We start from the raw sequence: 19,222 nt of genomic DNA, 5'->3' as shown, positions 1-19,222 counted from the left end.
GAAGAACTGTTATAACTTATCATGACGACGCACGGGCGACTCAAGAGGACAATGACTATATAAAAGAGCGCTAAATTGACATGAAATGGAGATAAAAATCTACCATCATTGTAGTACTAAGCATAAGGTACGATATATGTTTTAGTTATAATAAATATTTGTTCTGGAAGTATTGAATCATTTAGCAGTGCTCATTCCCATCATCTCCTCAGTATTATTTTCATTTTAATTATGCATTTTGCTAAGATTACAGACACCAAGATCAGCAGTCCAATGTGCGTGTTACATTGACAAAAAGGAAACTGTTTTATTGTCTTTTTGAATCAGCTTTAATATTGAATTTCCCTTTTTTGTGATGTTACAATTGTTTTTGCGCCCTTAAGAACTTTTTGGTGTCTTAGGAAATTGTTTTATCCTAACAATAACTACACAACTGGGTATGATCGTATCTACGATCATGAAGTAATTAGAAAGACGATAATGCAATTTCTTAATCAATAACACGATAGCTCTGACTGCTTCAAGCCACGCGAAACTGCAAGTAAAGACTATTCACATTTCATAATGCAATATTTTATGACAATGATTCTTACGCCAATTGTGATTGATAAAACAGTAAGCGAAATCTCAATTTCCAACTTTTACATTGAATAACAACATCACTTTTGTTTTGTTACATCACAACTGGGAGAAGGTTGTCTAACACTAATAAAAAAATACTGAGTACTTAGACACTTTATTGTAACTTTAGTATTGTTTTCAAAAAGTACGAATTCTGCCTGCTTAATGAACGTTAAGTGGAAGGTCATCTACATATATGAGGAATAGGCATGGCTCCAAGATAGAACCTTGTGAGATTCGTTTCGTGATTTCTCTCCAATCATTAAAATTCTCAAATTGTTCGAGTTAGCGCAACGCTTCGTCTTCTGTTTGTTAAGTTTGATTGAAAACAGTTGTATATAAAGTCATCACTTCCCTAAACCGCAAGTGTTTTCGAGGAGTGACATGATCTACACAATCAAACGCGTTGGAAACAACACAGAAGATATTTTGTTGTCCAAGGCTCGTGGGCGGACTTACCGAGCACGGCGGCGACGTGTTGCCTCCAGCGGTAGGCGGCGGGCCTCGGCTTGGTGGCGGACTCTGCGTCCACGTTGGCGGCGGCGGGGGTGGCGGAGGCAGGGAGGAAGGCGGCGGCGGGCTTGGTGGCACCGCAGCAGGTGCGGTAGCAGCGCTGCGTGCCGCCCGCGTGCCCGTTGCAGCACGTCATCTCGATGGCTGCGAAAACAACACCAAACACCGTGTAGGCCTACTGCAGCATTTACTCCCAGCTATCAAACATCATGTACTGCTGCACTTCACCCCGGCTGTGAAAACAGCACCAAACACTGTGTACTGCAGCACTTCATTCCAGGTGCAAAAACAACACTACAAACATCATGGACTGCAGCACTTCACCCCAGCTACAAAAACAGCACCAAACACTGTTTTTATTGCAACACTTAATCCCAGCTCCAAAACCAATATCAAACACCATGTACTGCAGCACTTCACCCCAGCTGCAAAAACAGCACCAAACACTGTGTACTGCAGCACTTCATTACAGGTACAAAAACAACACCAAACACTGAACTTCAGCACTTCACCCCAGCTGCAAAATCAGCGCCAAGCACTGGTTACTGTAGCATTTCACTCCAGTTGCAAAAACAAGGCCAAACAAGTGGTCTGTAGCAATTCATACCAGCTGCAAAAACAACACCAAACACTGCTTGCTGCAGCACTTTGTCGCACCTGCAGAAACGACACTAACATTATGTGCCATAGCACTTCATCCCAGCTGTAAAAACACCACCAGACACTTGGGATTGATTCTCATTTTGGCTACAGTGAGAAGAACAACATGTATTCATAGTATGTATGATATTTCGATTGGTCCTTCTCTGGCCAGAGTTTTATTGCTAATGCCCATTTCTTCTTCGAGGTGCCATGGTGAGATAGAACGAACCCCACATTCACCAGCAACTTTGAGCACCCATGATAACTCATGGCTACTGTTGCGTGGCTACTGGTGAAGGGTGCTCGCTGTATCAGGATTGCTGTTCTTCCAATTTTATTTGGACCAAGATCCTGATGCAGAAACTTCTTTGAAAGTCCTAACTTTTCTTCTGTTACGGAAGTGGGTACGGTATGAGGTGTGTTGTCAGAGAAAATGTATGTATCTTGATCCATCTGATGTGTTAAACCATACTGCCTGACAAAATTAGTAAAGCATCCAGAATGGGAAGAGGAAATGAAATGTATATTGACAGGTTGAGAGTTATTACAGTGATAAAACGTAGTCAAATTTACAAAGAACTTGGCGCTAAGAGTTGCAACCCCTCATTACATACCTGGTCTGCTTTAAAACTAAAATTTATTAGAACTGGCCATGAGCGATTCACACATTTCATATAGAATAGGAATTCCCGTTTTAAAGTGGAAAAATTAAAGTGAAGTGTGTACTGGATTATCTCTGGACAGTAATAACAACAATAATAATAATAATAGTTTACTCCGTATTAATATTTAAGGGAATAATTTTCAACGGACGAAACATCGTGCTGGGCTAAGTGAACTCTGCGATTTTTGAAGGAATTAATTGATTTACATGTGCTACGCAAATCATAGATATTAATTCATTTTGAAACGTGAATCAGCCGCCTAACAGATAATGAGCGTCTTTGGCGGCAACAGCTAAACAACGGAGATAGCCAGTGGTAATAATTTGGATCTCAACTTATTAAGCAACAAATATTGTCTGTAATAACAGATAGTGTTGTGCCCCCTCGCTTTCACGTATCTCGACGAGGCTAATAACACTGGTTGGCCATAGAAAAGGAACATTACACTCTCGCTGATCGTGCAAGGGTTAGTAGACATCAACAGGAGACGTCACAGAGTGCACTAATCGCTATGATGCTGCACTCCCTCTGGCCTAAATGCATGGACTGATTGGGTTGGGAAGGCCGTCAGCTATTGTAGGCTTTCCTGAGTAAATTGGCCCACAATTGTATTTGATCCTTCATATCCTGGGTACCGGCGCTCGGATGAAGTTGACATCTGAGCTGATTGGTTCAAATGGCTCTGAGCACTATGGGACTTAACTGCTGAGGTCATCAGTCCCCTAGAACTTAGAACTATTTAAACCTAACTAACCTAAGGACATCACACACATCCATGCCCGAGGCAGGATTCGAACCTGCGACCGTAGCGGTCGCGAGGTTCCAGACTGTAGCGCCTAGAACCGCTCGGCCACTCTGGCTGGCATCTCAGCTGGTCCCACATGTCTTGTATTGGGGACATATCTGGGTAGCTCGTCACAGGGGTACCTCAACACCATGCGGGAGGTTCGTGGAGTGACGCGCCATATAGGGACCAGCATCAAAACTGGCACTGTGGTATTGTCACGTGTTGTAACACATTAGTCTGCATGATGTCAATGACGTACCTTTCTGCCATCACAGTTCTTTGAGTCAGTACCAGTTATGAACTCTCGATGGGTTCCCAAACCAAGACGCCTGGAGTAACACAGCTGTGCCTTTCCAAAACAATGGAAAAATGGGATCTCTATCCAGGGACCTTAATGCTCGCCGATAGTTTTCATCCAGTGCAGTGCAAAACTGCGGTTCATCCCTGAACGCATGTGATGCCGTTCATCATCAGTCCGTGCTTCTCAGTCATGGTACAACTCCATACGCAGCCGTTGACATTGTAGTGTAGACAGTAGTGTAGATATGGGAATAATTGTGCAGTCTGACTTCTGCTAGTCTCCAGCCAGTGGTGCATGATGACACAGAATGTTGCAGGGAATATTTTACTTGTTGTCAAATGTCAGGCGCAGATGTTAAGGGGTTACAATTTTCTTGTTGCACAATATGGTGGTCACACGTGCTCAACTAGAATCCTGACTATGAGAATGCCTGCCCTCACCTTCCCATGCCATCCAACACTTAATGCCCAACAAATCTGCAGACTGCACGATTCGACCAAACGGAGGCCTGCAATGATGCCACTTACAAATTCTCACAAGTGCTGACAACGCTGTCTCACATGTCTACATGTCACCTCCGTGTGATTCACGGTGATCACTCAACGTCCGACTCTCTTCATGCCCCTTATATACCTTAACGTGCCTGGTAACACTAGACACTACACCACTAATGCAATCCGGTGGCGTTCCACTTGCCACAAAAAAAATTGAAACGAGTGTACTGGGGTACACTTGTATGTGGCACCAGAATAAGAGAAGAATATTAATAAATTAAAATGAAACTAGTATACTATAAACGATGAATGTCTCCGATAATCTCGATAATGCGGTTCGCTGACTGTGCGCGACCACAGAGCCAAAGATACCGTACTGCTTTGCTGGACTAAGAGAGCGCTGGACGAACAGTCGTAGGCAGCTGTCTGTGAGGGAAAGACGGCGGATTAGGCAGTTTCTGTGCTGTGCCATGTGAAGCCAACAACAGTTAGATTAATGTGGGTATGTCAATATTGTCGAACATGGGAGCAGAAGTCTTCATGGAAATAAGGTAAAAATATTAAATAATTATGATTTCTGTTTTTACCGGCACGTTAGTAAATAAGTTGGCTGATAATTTGTAACTGTTAAGTAACCCCAGAATGTACGTAAACTGTCTTGAGAAGAAGACTAGTTAAATATTTCATTTTTGTAATGTTTTTGTGAATAGAGCTGTATGTAATTTGATGATTGGCATTTATGTTGGATAAATGAAGTTATATGCTGTTTAAATCTCATTGTTTATGGATCAGTTGTGAGTAATGTAGCTTCAGATGTTTTTGAAAAGGCGAAATTAACTTGCAATATAATTTTTCTAAGAAACTCAGTGTTAATAATTCACCAAAAGCATTACCGCCTCTCAGTCCAGGTCATATATTTTTCAAAAAAGTTGGATTTTCTTAAATGTTCTCGTTTATCAGTCAAATGAATTTCTTGTGTATTTCAAGTATCATGGCCAGTCTTGTACACTGCTGAGCCTATAACTAGCATTCAAATATTTGTGGGCGTTACTCCGTTGCTCCTTTAGAGGTAAGACAATTCAATTTATTTGTTATTTCAACAGGGTCAGATGATTCAGTGCCTACGAGGCTGAGTGTATTTTGCAGTGACTGTATTTCTTTATTGGAATTGGGAGATGCATTGATCAATCGATTCGTAAAGTTTTGCTAACAATAACACAGAGTAAGCACACGATTTGCACTTACAACACGCAGCACAACTCGAGTTCTGTATCCATTCCACAGTTCAGACTTCATTCAACGTAATCGTAAAGTTTGCTATTTCATCTTTTTAAAGAACGTTACAAAATAGTCCTCTAATCATTTACATACCACCCAATGGTGTACACACTTAGGAACTTACAACACATCCGACCATGTGTTTCTTTCTTTTCTGTCCAGAACGTATAAATATTTTCTGCGGTTTTCGTTAAGTAATATCAAATAATTATTCCGAATTTTGCGATGGAGGCGACTGATTTACAGCGATCGAATTAGTGAAGTTTTTTTTAATGGAACTGCGTACTTTTTTCTATGCAATCGGAGAGAGCCTTCACGACCTAACATGTGTGAAACTTGATCAAAAACTGCTTGACGTACCCTCGTATGGTGCAAGGTGGGAAGACGTAATGCTGTAGAAACATTGTCGAACACTATAATTTTGGTGATCCATATGGTATGATGACACGAAATATTGTGCGGTGAGGGCCTCCCTGCGGGTAGACCCGATCGCCTGGTGCAGGTCTTCGGCTACTTGCGCGTTGATGATGACGACACAAACACCCAGCCGGGAATCGAACCTGGGTCCCCCGGCATGACAAGCCGGCACGCTGTCCACCCATCTAAGATGGCGGACTGTGTCCCAGAATGAACATTGAATATTCACTGGTGAACGTTATTGTAATACTGCAGTCCTTGCACAGTTGCGTCGTTTCAGTTCATTCGGCCTTGACTTAGCATTCATCGATGACAATGCACGGTCGCATCTAGGAGCTGCTGAAACGAGAAGATATTCGGCGAATGGACAGGCTTCCCCGTTCCCGTGGAGCACGTGTCGAGACATATCGCTACACTACCACGTGTACCAACGGCCATCACTAACCTTGTGACCAGCATAGGAGCATGCTCCAGATCATCCATTGCCATCCTCGGTGATCACATACCCCAATAAGAACCATGTCCCGCCGTTTATAATGTCCACAGGAGCATCACGAACCGTGTAGACTTTAGTGTAATTCAAAAATTAACAGCCGACATAGAAATAATTAATAAAATAACATCAATGTATCCTAAACCTATTAAGACCTGTACAGCCTTTTATCATATCACTAACGACGCGATCTCATACAGGGTGTTACAAAAAGGTACGGCCAAACTTTCAGGAAACATTCCTCACACACAAATAAAAAAAAAAGATGTTATGCGCCCATGTGTCCGAAAACGCTTAATTTCCATGTTACAGCTCATTTTAGTTTCGTCAGTATTTACTGTACTTCCTCGATTCACCGCCAGTTGGCCCAATTGAAGGAAGGTAATGTTGACTTCGGTGTGTAGCGGGACTTTGAATTTCGCCGCGCTACACTCATTCCCACAGATAAAAATTATACCGTCTCAGCGGTATGAGCGCTCGACGGCAGAGAGTAACTCTTTTTTGTTTTCTATCCGTTTCTTTATTGTCTCTCGAGAACGGACGCTTAATGCAGAGGTGATCTGATTAAGACGAAAAAACTTATTAATGTGTAGACATTGTGGAAGTTGTTATGAAATTCGGAGGATGGAGAGAGAAGCAACTAAAATAAATTGCATTTAATATAATGACGGTTTTGGATACATTAGAAATTCCTAGACAATGGAACTTATTGCAAGATTTCGGAGCAGACTTTTCACGCAGAAATGAAGGAGATTTTTGAAGACCTGGACACCACACGAAAGAAGACAAGTTAACCTGGCAAAGGATGAACTCTTATTTACGCCATTTCCCCCTGTCAGTTAAATTTTGTTATTCTCTGTTCTTTTTCAATAATTTTTGTAGTGGAAATTGGTTTAACTTTTGCTCAAAAACGCCACAAGGACCACCCCAACAAAAGCTTTTCTGAATAATTTCTTTTCTCTTTCTCTTTTTTTATTAACCACTACAGGTGCTTGAGTTGACATGCGACTCATTGCTCTACAGTACTAGCATCAAGCACATCAGTATGTAGCATCAACAGGTTAGTGTTCATCACGAACGTGGTTTTGTAGTCAGTGCAATGTTTACAAATGCGGAGTTGGCAGATGTCCATTTGATGTATGGATTAGCACGGGGCAATAGCCGTGGCGCGGTACGTTTGTATCGAGACAGATTTCCAGAACGAAGGTGTCCCGACAGGAAGACGTTCGAATCAATTGATCGGCGTCTTAGTGAGCACGGAACATTCCAGCCTATGACTCGCGACTGGGGAAGACCTAGAACGACGAGGACACCTGCAATGGACGAGGCAATTCTTCGTGCAGTTGACGATAACCCTATGTCAGCGTCAGAGAAGTTGCTGCTGTACAAGTTAAGTTTGACCACGTCAATGTATGGAGAGTGCTACGGGAGAACCAGTTCTTTCCGTACCGTGTACAGCGTGTGCAGGCACTATCAGCAGCTGACTGGCCTCCGCGGGTACACTTCTGCGAATGGTTCATCCAACAATGTGTCAATCCTCATTTAATTGCAGATGTTCTCTTTGCGTGATCAAATTGTAAATTTTCACAATCAACATGTATAGGCTGACGAGAATCCGCAGTGAATTGTGCAATCACGTCATCAACACAGATTTTCTGTGAACGTTTGGGCAGGCATTGTTGGTGATGTCTCGATTGGACCCCATGTTCTTCCACCTACGCTCAGTGGAGCACGTTATCAAGATTTCATACGGGATACCCTACCTGTGTTGCTAGAACATGTGCCTTTACAAGTACGACACAACATGTGGTTCATGCACGATGGAGCTCCTGCACATTTCAGTCGAAGTGTTCGTACGCTTCTCAACAACAGATTCGGTGACCGATGGATTTGTAGAGGCGGACCAAGTCCATGGCCTCCACGCTCTCCTGACCTCAACCCTCTTGACTTTCATTTATGGGGCATTTGAAAGCTCTTGTCTACGCAACCCCGGTACCAAATGTAGAGACTCTTCGTGCTCGTATTGTGGACAGCTGTGATACAATACACCAATCTCCAGGGCTGCATCAGCGCATAGGGGATTCCATGCGATGGAGGGTGGATGCATGTATCCTTGCTAACGGAGGACATTTTGAACATTTCCTGTAACAAAGTGAAGTCACACTGGTATGTTCTGTTGCTGTGTATTTCCATTCCATGATTAATGTGATTTGAAGAGAAGTAATAAAATGAGCTCTAACATGGAAAGTAAGCGTTTCCGGACACATGTCCACATAACATATATTCTTTCTTTGTGTGTGAGGAATGTTTCCTGAAAGTTTGGCCACACCTTTTTTGTAACACCCTGTATATGTATTCAAGTTTTTAGAAGCCCATGCCACGAAAACGCCCACACAGGGCTTCCACTCTGTCACTACAGCAACTGCTCTCGTGCTTAATGTCTCACCGTACTAGGTCTCGATAGCGACGCTGGAAAATACTAACTATTCTACAGCGTCTATTTATGAGTCGTCGGCACAAACGTTTTTGATGATATCGACCTGAATTGATACCTTGATCTTAGTCGGCGTACTTCTTTGGTTTCTCGACTGCCACTTCGGCCGTTACGTTACCATGACAACGGCGTCCTTTTTCAGTACACACTTTTATGATATCACGGCACCATCTCAATCTTCACGTTGTCTACGCAACGGTGTCATTTTAAATTTCTATCGGAGGGGACTACCTACACCGCATGTATATATTTCACCGGTTATATCTTCTAATATATCTCTACCTCTCACTATCTATTGATGTAGTATCTATGTGCATATAATTACCACTCTCTTCCTTATTTGTTTATCGACAAAACATTAATAAGAACAATGTGTTTGTCTTTCACTGGTGTCAATAGATAACGCCGGCCGGAGTGGTCGTGCGGTTCTAGGCGCTACGGTCTGGAACCGAGCGACCGCTACGGTCGCAGGTTCGAATCCTACTTCGGGCATGGATATGTGTGATGTCCTTAGCTTAGTTAAGTTTAATGAGTTCTAAGTTCTAGGCGACTGATGACCTCAGAAGTTAAGTCGCATAGTGCTCAGAGCCATTTGAACCATTTGTCAATAGATTACATTGCTTCTTCTGTTGTTTTGTAAGATTGTTTATTTTATTTTAACATAAATGACTACTTGATAATGTTTTAAGATCTTACATACTCGTAAGTGGCTAAGTGAACTTACTTTGCAGACTTGATACAGCTCTTGTGAAGCGTTTGCCATTGGCTGGTTATGACGTAAGCAAGTTTCGGGGCGCGAATTGCCCGCTATTTAGCCAGTGACTCCACAGCCATCAGTGAGTTTACTATCGTGGTATCACGGAAAATCCGAGAAGCCACCAACACAAGCCATAGGGGTAACGCTACAACCTTTCTCTATTTTTACCCCCATATGCAATAGTACTGTCTGTAATTTTTACTACAGCTTTTCTGTGTAGTTCTTCAAGGCCATATGTAATAGTACAGTTCGTAAATTTGCTGTTGCTACCCTTGTAGGGCCAAAAAATTCTGAAGGTGGCTTGTAGATAAGCCGAAACCGGTTAATAAAGAAATATTATTGCGATCTTGAATGTTCATTTTTAAATATAGCGTCAGGTCGATGCACTCCGTGGACTTCGGTGTCAAAATTTATATTCATTGTAATTATTCTCTTTGAATGAAAGTGTCGTTCCGTTCGTCTCATTGTGTATTTCTTTCAGTCACCTTCGGTACTATATTGTAAAAGTTCTTTCATTGTATGGTCCGAGACATTTCGTCGAACTATGTTCCTTGGCAGCGTCACATCATGCGAAAGTTACTTTCGTCCTTAAGCTTTGCACACCAGTGTATTTATAGAGAAGATACAAATATTATGACATGTAGAGTGATATGGAATATGCATTCTACATTTTATAAACAGTTTCCTGTTAAAATATGATCGGCAAATTTTGAATCTTTCTTTCTTAATCTGCAGCTCGTCGCGATTTCGGGAAACCTAGTTGCCACAGCTCTGACTGGAAAAGTAGATGTTGGTTAGGTAAGCAATTAGGTTATATGAACATGACATGAGCTTCAGATTGAGAAACACAGATTGAAACTCTGGCGGTCAGTTTTAGCAGAAAACCATTCATAAGATGCAGAATACAAAGTTTTACTCTTAAGAAAAACATAGAGATGATCTGTCAAGAAAAGCAGAAAGATGACCCGTTGGAAATATTCAAAAGTAACAAACATATGATATAGTTTTAAATGACCGAACACAGCTTCCTTTTTCTCCTACGTTAAATTAGTTTCAGTTGCAAATACTAGATAGAAATTTTGAATTTTATTTTTCGTCAGTTGTTTGGATTTTCTTTTTAAGTTAGTGAAACTATTTGTGCGGATTGTTAAAAAGGCAATATTTTCCTATGCAAACACTCTGCGCATCTTCTGTATAAATAACATCTGTGTAATCCGCGCATCATTTCATCTGTGTTTGCGACATTCGGTTCTTATCTGACTGTGGCCTAATAAACCGCAAGCCTACTCGTGACAAAAGAAATATAATTTGGCAGAATACTGCAAAGAGTTTGTCATATAATATTATGAACACAAGAGACATGGAAAGCTTAATAACTCGGCCCTACACTGTGATAAGTTGAGAAGTAATACAGGTGCTTTTTTCTGTTCTGTATCCTTTTGGACAACACAAGCTAACCAAGCAATCAATAAGCTCAATTCCGATTTAAGAAAAAGACAGGAAGAATGTTACACGAATAATATAAAGCATTTGTTTATATGGAGCGGAACTATGGGAAACGACTAAGAACATAGAGGAAGACTTTAAGCTATGCGAATGTATTATTTGAAAACAAGTTCTGTACGTTTTCGTTAGTTGTTGTTGAATTTTACTCACAACTTACTTTTTAAAGAGACACTGATGTATGAGCAGGGCCCGGTAACTAAAAGCATTGAATGAGACATTCGTTGCGAAAAGTCGTGTCTAGTTCTAAGACTCAAATTTCACATTTGACTGAAAATTTTTAAATATTTATGGTATCTTCAAAAGACTTCATTACAAACAGTTAATATTTTTTCAGAATTTTATAATATAAAGAAGTACCTGACTAGACCTCAGTATTTTCAAAAGGTAGGCATAAAGTATTCTTCCCCCCCCCCCCCCCCCCCCCCCCAATTCCTTGTCCTTGGTATTGAGAGCCTCAAAATGATAGGAACATGTCATAAGATTAGAAGATGAACAATACCCGAAAAAACACGATTTTGGGATCCTTCATACAACATAAGGCTCTGCACAGAATGGACAAATCAAGTGGAGGAGAGTGTCAAAGATAAGAAATTTGAAAAATTTATGAAAGGTTCGAGAGCGTCTCATACGAGTCTGTGAGAAAATGGCCAAAAAAACTGTAAACAACTCCTAAAATAATAATAAATGCTCGAGGGCAACACTTTTAGTACGTGATACGACAATCATATTAATACAATCACCCAAACCTTAACTAAGCTGCGCGTTTCCTTACATCTGGGAACTCCTGCTGACAGCCGTTTTGTTGTAATGTTACATTGATATTATTTGATCGAATCTCACACATTTGATGCCCCTGAAGCTCGCTTAGAAGGCTCTTTCCAGTGTCACAGGAAAAAAGCTAAGTCGCTGTGTAATGTAGGAGTTACGGCATATACCTACAAAATAATTTCGCACAAAATTCGTTACATTTTTCACCATTACTTAACAAATATCTCATACCGATACCTTTATTCCTTACTCTACTGGCCATTAAAATTGCTACACCAAGGAGAAATGCAAATGATACACGGATATTCATTGAACAAGTATTTTATACTAGAACTGACATGTGATTACATTTTCACTCAATTTGGAGGCATAGACCCTGAGAAATCAGTACCTACAACAACCACCTCTGGCCGTAATAACGGCCTTGATACGCCTGAGCATTGAGTCAAATAGAGCGTGCATGGCGTGTTCAGGTACAGCTGCCCATGCAGCTTCAACACGATACCACAGTTCATCAAGAGTAGTGATTGGCGTTTTGTGACGAGCCAGTTGCTCGGCCACCATTGACCAGACGTTTCCAATTAATGAGGGAACTGGAGAATGTGCTGGCCAGGGCAGCAGTCGAACATTTTATGTATCCAGAAAGGCCCGTACAGGACCTACAACATGCGGTCGTGCATTATCCTGCTGAAATATGGGGTTTCGCAGGGATCGAATGAAGGGTAGAGCCACGGGTCGTAACACATCTGAAATGTAACGTCTAACGTCCACTGTTCAAAGTGCGAACTGTTGAATGCGAACAAGAGGTGACCGACACGTGTAACCAATGACACCCCATACCATGACGCCGGGTGATACGCCAGTATGACGATGACGAATACACGCTTCCAATGTGCGTTCACCGCGATGTCGTCAAACACGGATGCGACCATCATGATGCTGTAAACAGAAGCTGGATTCATCGTTTTGCCATTCGTGCACCCAGGTTCGTCGTTGAGTACACCATCGCAGACGCTCCTGTCTGTGATGCAGCGTCAAGGGTTACCACAGCCACAGTCTTCGAGCTGATAGTCCATGCTGCTGCAAACGTCGTCGAACTGTTCGTGCAGATGGTTGTTGTCTTGCATACGTCCCCATCTGTTGACTCAGGGATCGAAACGTGGCTGCACGATCCGTTACAGTCATGCGGATAAGAAGCCGGTCATCTCGACTGCTAGTGATACGAGGCCGTCGGGATCCAGCACGGCGTTCCATATTACCTTCGTGAACCCACCGATTCCATATTCTGCAAAAAGTCGTTGGATCTCGACCAACGCGAGCAGCAATGTCGCGATACGCAGTCGCGATAGGCTACAATCCGACCTTTATCAAAGTCGGAAACGTGATGGTACTCATTTTCCCTTCTTACACGAGGCATCACAATAACGTTTCACCAGGCAACGCCGGTGAACTGCTGTTTGTGTATGAGAAATCGGTTGGAAACTCTCCTCGTATCAGCTCGTTGTAGATGTCGCCACAGGCGCCAACCTTGTGTGAATGCTCTGAAAAGCTAATCAACTGCATATCACAGCATCTTCTTCCTGCCGGTTAAATTTCGCGTCTGTAGTACGTCATCTTCGTGGTGTAGCACTTTTAATGACTAGTAGTGTATTACGGATCGTATTTCGTACGTATTTCACTCTGTATTTTGAACAGCGGTGATGAAAGACGTCAGCGGTCAGAGGATACGTTATTTACAGAGAACTTGTGTAAGCCGGTTCGCGTCTTAAACTCTACCCAGTTTTAACAAAGGACAATAATTTCCTTACGCCTCGTTTATGCGACTTTTATCGTGTTGGAGGCTGCGGCGACCGCTGCTCGAGTGTTGCGTGAAAAGAACATTTCGAGAAGTAATGGCGAGAGGACGGAGTTTCCCGCAGAACGAGAACCGCTTCGTGCAGCAGGCCGCTGTCCATTTTCGCAGCCACCAGCGGGCAGTTAGCGAGACAATAGCCCGATGCGGTGGACGGATGTCTTGATAGCCAGAGCCTTGCAAAGCAAACGCCGGACACGGCCTCGAGTCACGTTACAGCTGCCGTGCCAGCCACGACGTGACGGTACGTCACATAAATGGACGTTTGCAGATAGAAAAAAGGAAGTTTTTGTTGTGCGACTTATGAATCATAAATTATCTAAAGACTAACTACGTCTGCGCGATGTAAAACAAATAGTAAACAACGCTGGTTATTATTATCAAAACACAAATATCGATGTAATTAACAAAACACAGTCTTTTGGTATATTCACTGTGCAACACAGGCCAAGAAGATCGGAGACAATACTTTGATTGAACGAGCTCTCCTGTTTTGTTTCGTCCTGAGGTAGGCCGCCATTGTAGCGCTGAATATTTAATGTAGGTTTGGTTATAATTTAGTAAAATATACTTTCAAATTGTGAAGGTGGCAGGTGTAAAATACAGGGAGCGAAAGGCTATTTACAATTTGTACAGAAAGCAGATGGCAGTTATAAGAGTCGAGGGACATGAAAGGGAAGCAGTGGTTGGGAAGGGAGTGAGACAGGGTTGTAGCCTCTCCCCGATGTTGTTCAATCTGTATATTGAGCAAGCAGTAAAAGAAACAAAAGAAAAATTCCGAGTAGGTATTAAAATCCATGGAAACGAAATAAAAACTTTGAGGTTCGTCGATGACATCGTAATTCTGCCAGAGACAGCAAAGGACTTGGAAGAGCGGTTGAACGGAATGGACCGTGTCTTGAAAGGAGGATATAAGATGAATATCAACAAACGCAAAATGAGGATAATGGAATGTAGTCGAATTAAGTCGGGTGATGCTGAGGGTAGATTGGGAAATGAGACAAAGCTGTAAAGGGGTTTTGCTATTTGGGGAGCAAAATAACTGATGATGGTCGAAGTAGAGAGAATATAAATTGTAGACTGGCAATGGGAAGGAAAGCGTTTCTGAAGAAGAGAAATTTGTTAACATCAAGTATACATTTAAGTGTCAGAAAGTCGTTTCTGAAAGTATTTGTATGGAGTGTAGCCATGTATGGAAGTGAAACATGGACGATAAATAGTTTGGACGAGAAAAGAATAGAAGCTTTCGAAATGAGGTGCTACAGAAGAATGCTGCAGATTAGATGGGTAGATCACATAACTAATGAGGAGGTACTGAATAGGATTGGGGAGAAGAGGAGTTTGTGGCACTACTTGACTAGAAGAAGGGATCGGTTGGTGGGACATGTTCTGAGGCATCAAGGGATCCCCAAATTAGTGTTGGAGGGCAGCGTGGAGGGTAAAAATCGTAGAGGGAGACCAAGGGATGAATACACTAAGCAGATTCAGAAGGATGTAGGTTGCAGTACGTACTGGGAGATGAAGAAGCTTGCACAGGGTAGAGTAGCATGGAGAGCTGCATCAATCCAGTCTCAGGACTGCAGACCACAACAGCAACAATTGTTATTAGAAATTGTGTATTATTGACTTAGTTGTCCCCTTTCACAATCACAACCATTAATTATAATTAACAACATCTTTACAGAACTTCGTAGTGCAGGGAGTTCATCTCCCCTAGCAGGATTTAGTCGGCCATTACGCTGACTGTATTATGTAATTAATATTTCATGTTATAATATTACATGTAAATGTGAGAGGTTTCTCTACGTTGATCTTACAATAGTCTCAGAGTTAACAGAGTAAAGATAGATTTCGGTTATTAATATTTAGACTACTGAATGAGTTCAGTATGTTTCTGTTTGGCCGCTTAACGGCTGATGATATTCTCTCCAGTTTTGCCTTGCAAATAATGAACGAAAAATATTGAAAATCATTACATTCCGCAATATCTCAGTTAACCTTTGTGTAGTTTGCTACATGAATAACCATTAGCCCCTGAGACCCATACTAACAGTTACAGTTTGCGTAAGAATACGCATATTTTCTTTACTAAATAGCAGCGCTCACGCAAACTATTTATTAGAAGGCGGTGATTCGCGCGTTGTGTTTAAAAAATATTATATCGTACGAACTTCAGAGCAGCCGATGTCCGTACGAGTGTTATCGCGGTATAAGTTAATTAAAAGTCTCATGCTAGCCCACAATATTTCAAGCCACCCCAACCAAATTCATAAAATGTATAATTATAAATATAAAAATAAAAATATAATGATCCCGTGATAAGTGTCCACATCCACACACATACACATGTATACAGTGACAAAATGGCCACATACATACATACACACTTATACCGTGATAACAACACCAATCGCTTTTCCTTCTGGAAGAATTTTATCCCCAGTTACAGATCCGCTTAGACTTCAACAGCGCAATTTGTTGGAGATGTAATATGAAAGTTTGTACCCGACCGGGACTCGAACAATGATTTACAGGCATTACGCGAATGGTCATCTTAACCACTTAGGTTATAAGAGCACGCGTTCCGGACTGACCTAAACTGCGCGGCAACAACGGTGAAGTCGCTGATGACAGTGCCACTAAAGCAGAGTTATTAAACACGGTTTTCCGAAACTCCTTCACCAAAGAAGACGAAGTAAATATTCCTGAATTCCAATCAAGAACAACTGCCAAGATGAGTTACATAGATGTAGATATGTTCGTTGTAACGAAGCAGCTTAAATTACTTAATAAAGCCAAGGCCTCCGGTCCAGATTGCATACCAATCAGGTTCCTCTCAGAGTATGCTGATACAATAGCTCCATGTTTAGCAATTATATACAACCACTCTCTCACTGAAAGATCCGTAGCTAAAGACTGGATAATTGCTCAAGTGACACCAATACTCAAAAAGGGAGATAGGAGTAATCCGCTGAATTACAGGCCCATACCACTAACGTCGATTTGCAGTAGGGTTTTGGAACATGTACTGTATTCTAACATTATGAATGACCTCGAAGAACACGATTTATTGACAAATAGTCAGCACGGATTCAGAAATATCGTTCTTGCCAAATACCGCTAGCTCTTTATTCTTATGAAGTAACGAGTGCTATCGGCAGTGGACGTCAAATTGATTCCATAGTTTTAGATTTCTAGAAGGCTTTCGACACCATTCCTCACAAGCTTCTTCTAACTAAACTGCGTGCCTGTGGAATATCCTCCCAGTTGCGCGACTGGATTCGTGATTTCCTTTTAAAAAGGTCACAGTTCTTAGTAGCAGACGAAAAGTCAAATAGTAAAACAGAAGTAATATCCAGCATTCTTCAATGTAGTGTTATAAACCGTCTATTGTTCCTGATCGATATTAACGACAGCAGGCCGGAGTTGTCGAGCGGTTCTAGGCGCTATAGTCTGGAACCGCGCGACTGGTTCGCTCGCATGTTCGAATCTTGCCTCGGGCATGGATGTCTGTGATGTTCTTTGGTTAGTAAGGTTTAAGTAATTCTAAGTTCTAGGGGACTGATGACCTCAGAAGTTAAGTACAATAGTGCTCAGAACCATTTGAACCATTGTTTTGATATTAACGACATAGGAGACATTCTGAGTAGCCGTCTTAGACTGTTTGCAAATGATAGTGTCATTTACCATCCTGTTAAGTCATCAGATGATCAAAACGAAATGCAAAATTATTTAGATAAGATGTCTGTATGGTGCGAAAAGTGGCAATTGACCCTGAATCAAAAAAGTATGAAGTTATTCACATGAGTACTAAAAGAAATCAGCTAATTTTCGATTACCGGTAAGTCACATAATTGTGAAGGCTGTAATTCAACTACATACTTAGGGAGTACAATTACAAATAACCTAAACTGTAACGACCTCATAGATAATGTTGTGGGTGGAGCAAACGAGAGAATATGATTCATTGGCAGAACACTTAAAGGTGCAACAGGTCTACTAGAGAGACTGCTTACAACAGGCTTGTTCGTCCTATTCTGGAGTATTGCTGTCTGTTGTGCGATCCGCATCAGATGGGACAGACGGATGACATCGTAAAAGTACAAAGAAAGGCAGCTCGTTTTGCATTACCGCGAAATAGGGGAGATAGTGTCACAGACATGAGACGTGAACTGGAGTGTCAATCATTAGAACAAAGGCGTTTTTTCGTTGGGACGGGATCTTCTCATGAAATTTGTATCAACAGATATCTCCTCCGATTGCGATAACATTCTGCTAGCACCCACCTACATAGGTAGAAATGATCATGACGATCAAATAAGAGAAATCAGGACCTGCACAGAAAAAATTAAGTGCTCTTTTCTTTCCGCGCGCCGTTCGAGTGTGGAGCGATAAAGAGACAGCTCGAAGGTGGTTAAAAAAATTAAAAAAGGCACTATAGCACTATGGGACTTAACATCTGAGGTCATCAGTCCCCTAGAACTTAAACTATTTTAACCTAGCTAACCTAAGCATAAATGGAATGTAGTCAAATTAAATCGGGTGATGCTGAGGGAATTAGATTAGGAAATGAGACACTTAAAGTAGTAAAGGAGTTTTGCTATTTAGGAAGTAAAATAACTGATGATGGTCGAAGTAGAGAGGATATAAAATGTAGACTGGCAATGGCAAGGAAAGCGTTTCTGAAGAAGAGAAATTTGTTAACATCGAATATAGATTTATGTATCAGGAATTCGTTTCTGAAAGTATTTGTTTGGAGTGTAGCCATGTATGGAAGTGAAACATGGACGATTACTAGTTTGGACAAGAAGAGAATAGAAGCTTTTGAAATGTGGTGCTACAGAAGAATACTGAAGATAAGGTGGATAGATCACGTAACTAATGAGGAGGTATTGAATAGGATTGGGGAGAAGAGAAGCTTGTGGCACTACTTGACTAGAAGAAGGGATCGGTTGGTAGGACATGTTTTGAGGCATCAAGGGATCACAAACTTAGCGTTGGCGGGCAGCGTGGAGGGTAAAAATCGTAGAGGGAGACCGAGAGATAAGTACACTAAGCAGATTCAGAAGGATGTAGGTTGCAGTAGGTACTGGGAGATGAAGCAGCTTGCACAGGATAGAGTAGCATGGAGAGCTGCATCAAACCAGTCTCAGGACTGAAGACAACAACAACAACAACAACCTAAGCATATCACACACATCCACGCCGAGGCAGAATTCGAATCTGCGACCGGAGCAGTCGCGCGGTTGCGGGCTGAAGCGCCTAGAACGGCACGGCCACCGGAAGGTGGTTCATTGAACCCTTTGCCAGGCACTTTACTGTGAATAGCAACGTAGATGTAGAAAACTCTAAACACGACCACCTGTCACGTCACGCACTCGCTGAATTGATGTGGTTCCCGCACAGGAAGAGACTTATTTATTACTGTCAGAGCCTGTCTGCAAGCATGTCTGAAGGACATTCCTTAGTACACTGTCAAACAAAGACACTGAAATATAATTATTACATGTAATGACAATAATACACTGGGGGGAAAGAACTAGCACACCCTTCCAGAGGTTTCAAATTGTAAGGTGTCAGGCAAATGCAACACCTTCCATGAAAACCCCGACATAATAAGCGAATCTAGTAGTA

General features: G+C 41.8%; 1 protein-coding gene across 2 annotated transcripts in view; it reads right to left on the bottom strand.

Moving 5' to 3' along the window:
• The window catches only part of LOC126292018 (facilitated trehalose transporter Tret1-2 homolog), a 184,839-nt gene that overhangs the window by 63,947 nt on the left and 101,670 nt on the right, over positions 1-19,222 (bottom strand). For both annotated transcript variants that reach the window (XM_049985810.1, XM_049985811.1), the window contains exon 4: positions 1,081-1,278. In XM_049985810.1, coding sequence (XP_049841767.1) covers positions 1,081-1,270 — 190 coding nt within the window. In that variant the 5' untranslated portion in view covers positions 1,271-1,278. The remainder of the gene's footprint in view (positions 1-1,080; positions 1,279-19,222) is intronic.

The sequence above is a fragment of the Schistocerca gregaria genome, chromosome 9 (assembly GCF_023897955.1).
Source record: "Schistocerca gregaria isolate iqSchGreg1 chromosome 9, iqSchGreg1.2, whole genome shotgun sequence".
NCBI lineage: Eukaryota > Metazoa > Arthropoda > Insecta > Orthoptera > Acrididae > Schistocerca > Schistocerca gregaria.
This window is presented reverse-complemented; position numbering and strand designations above follow the sequence as displayed.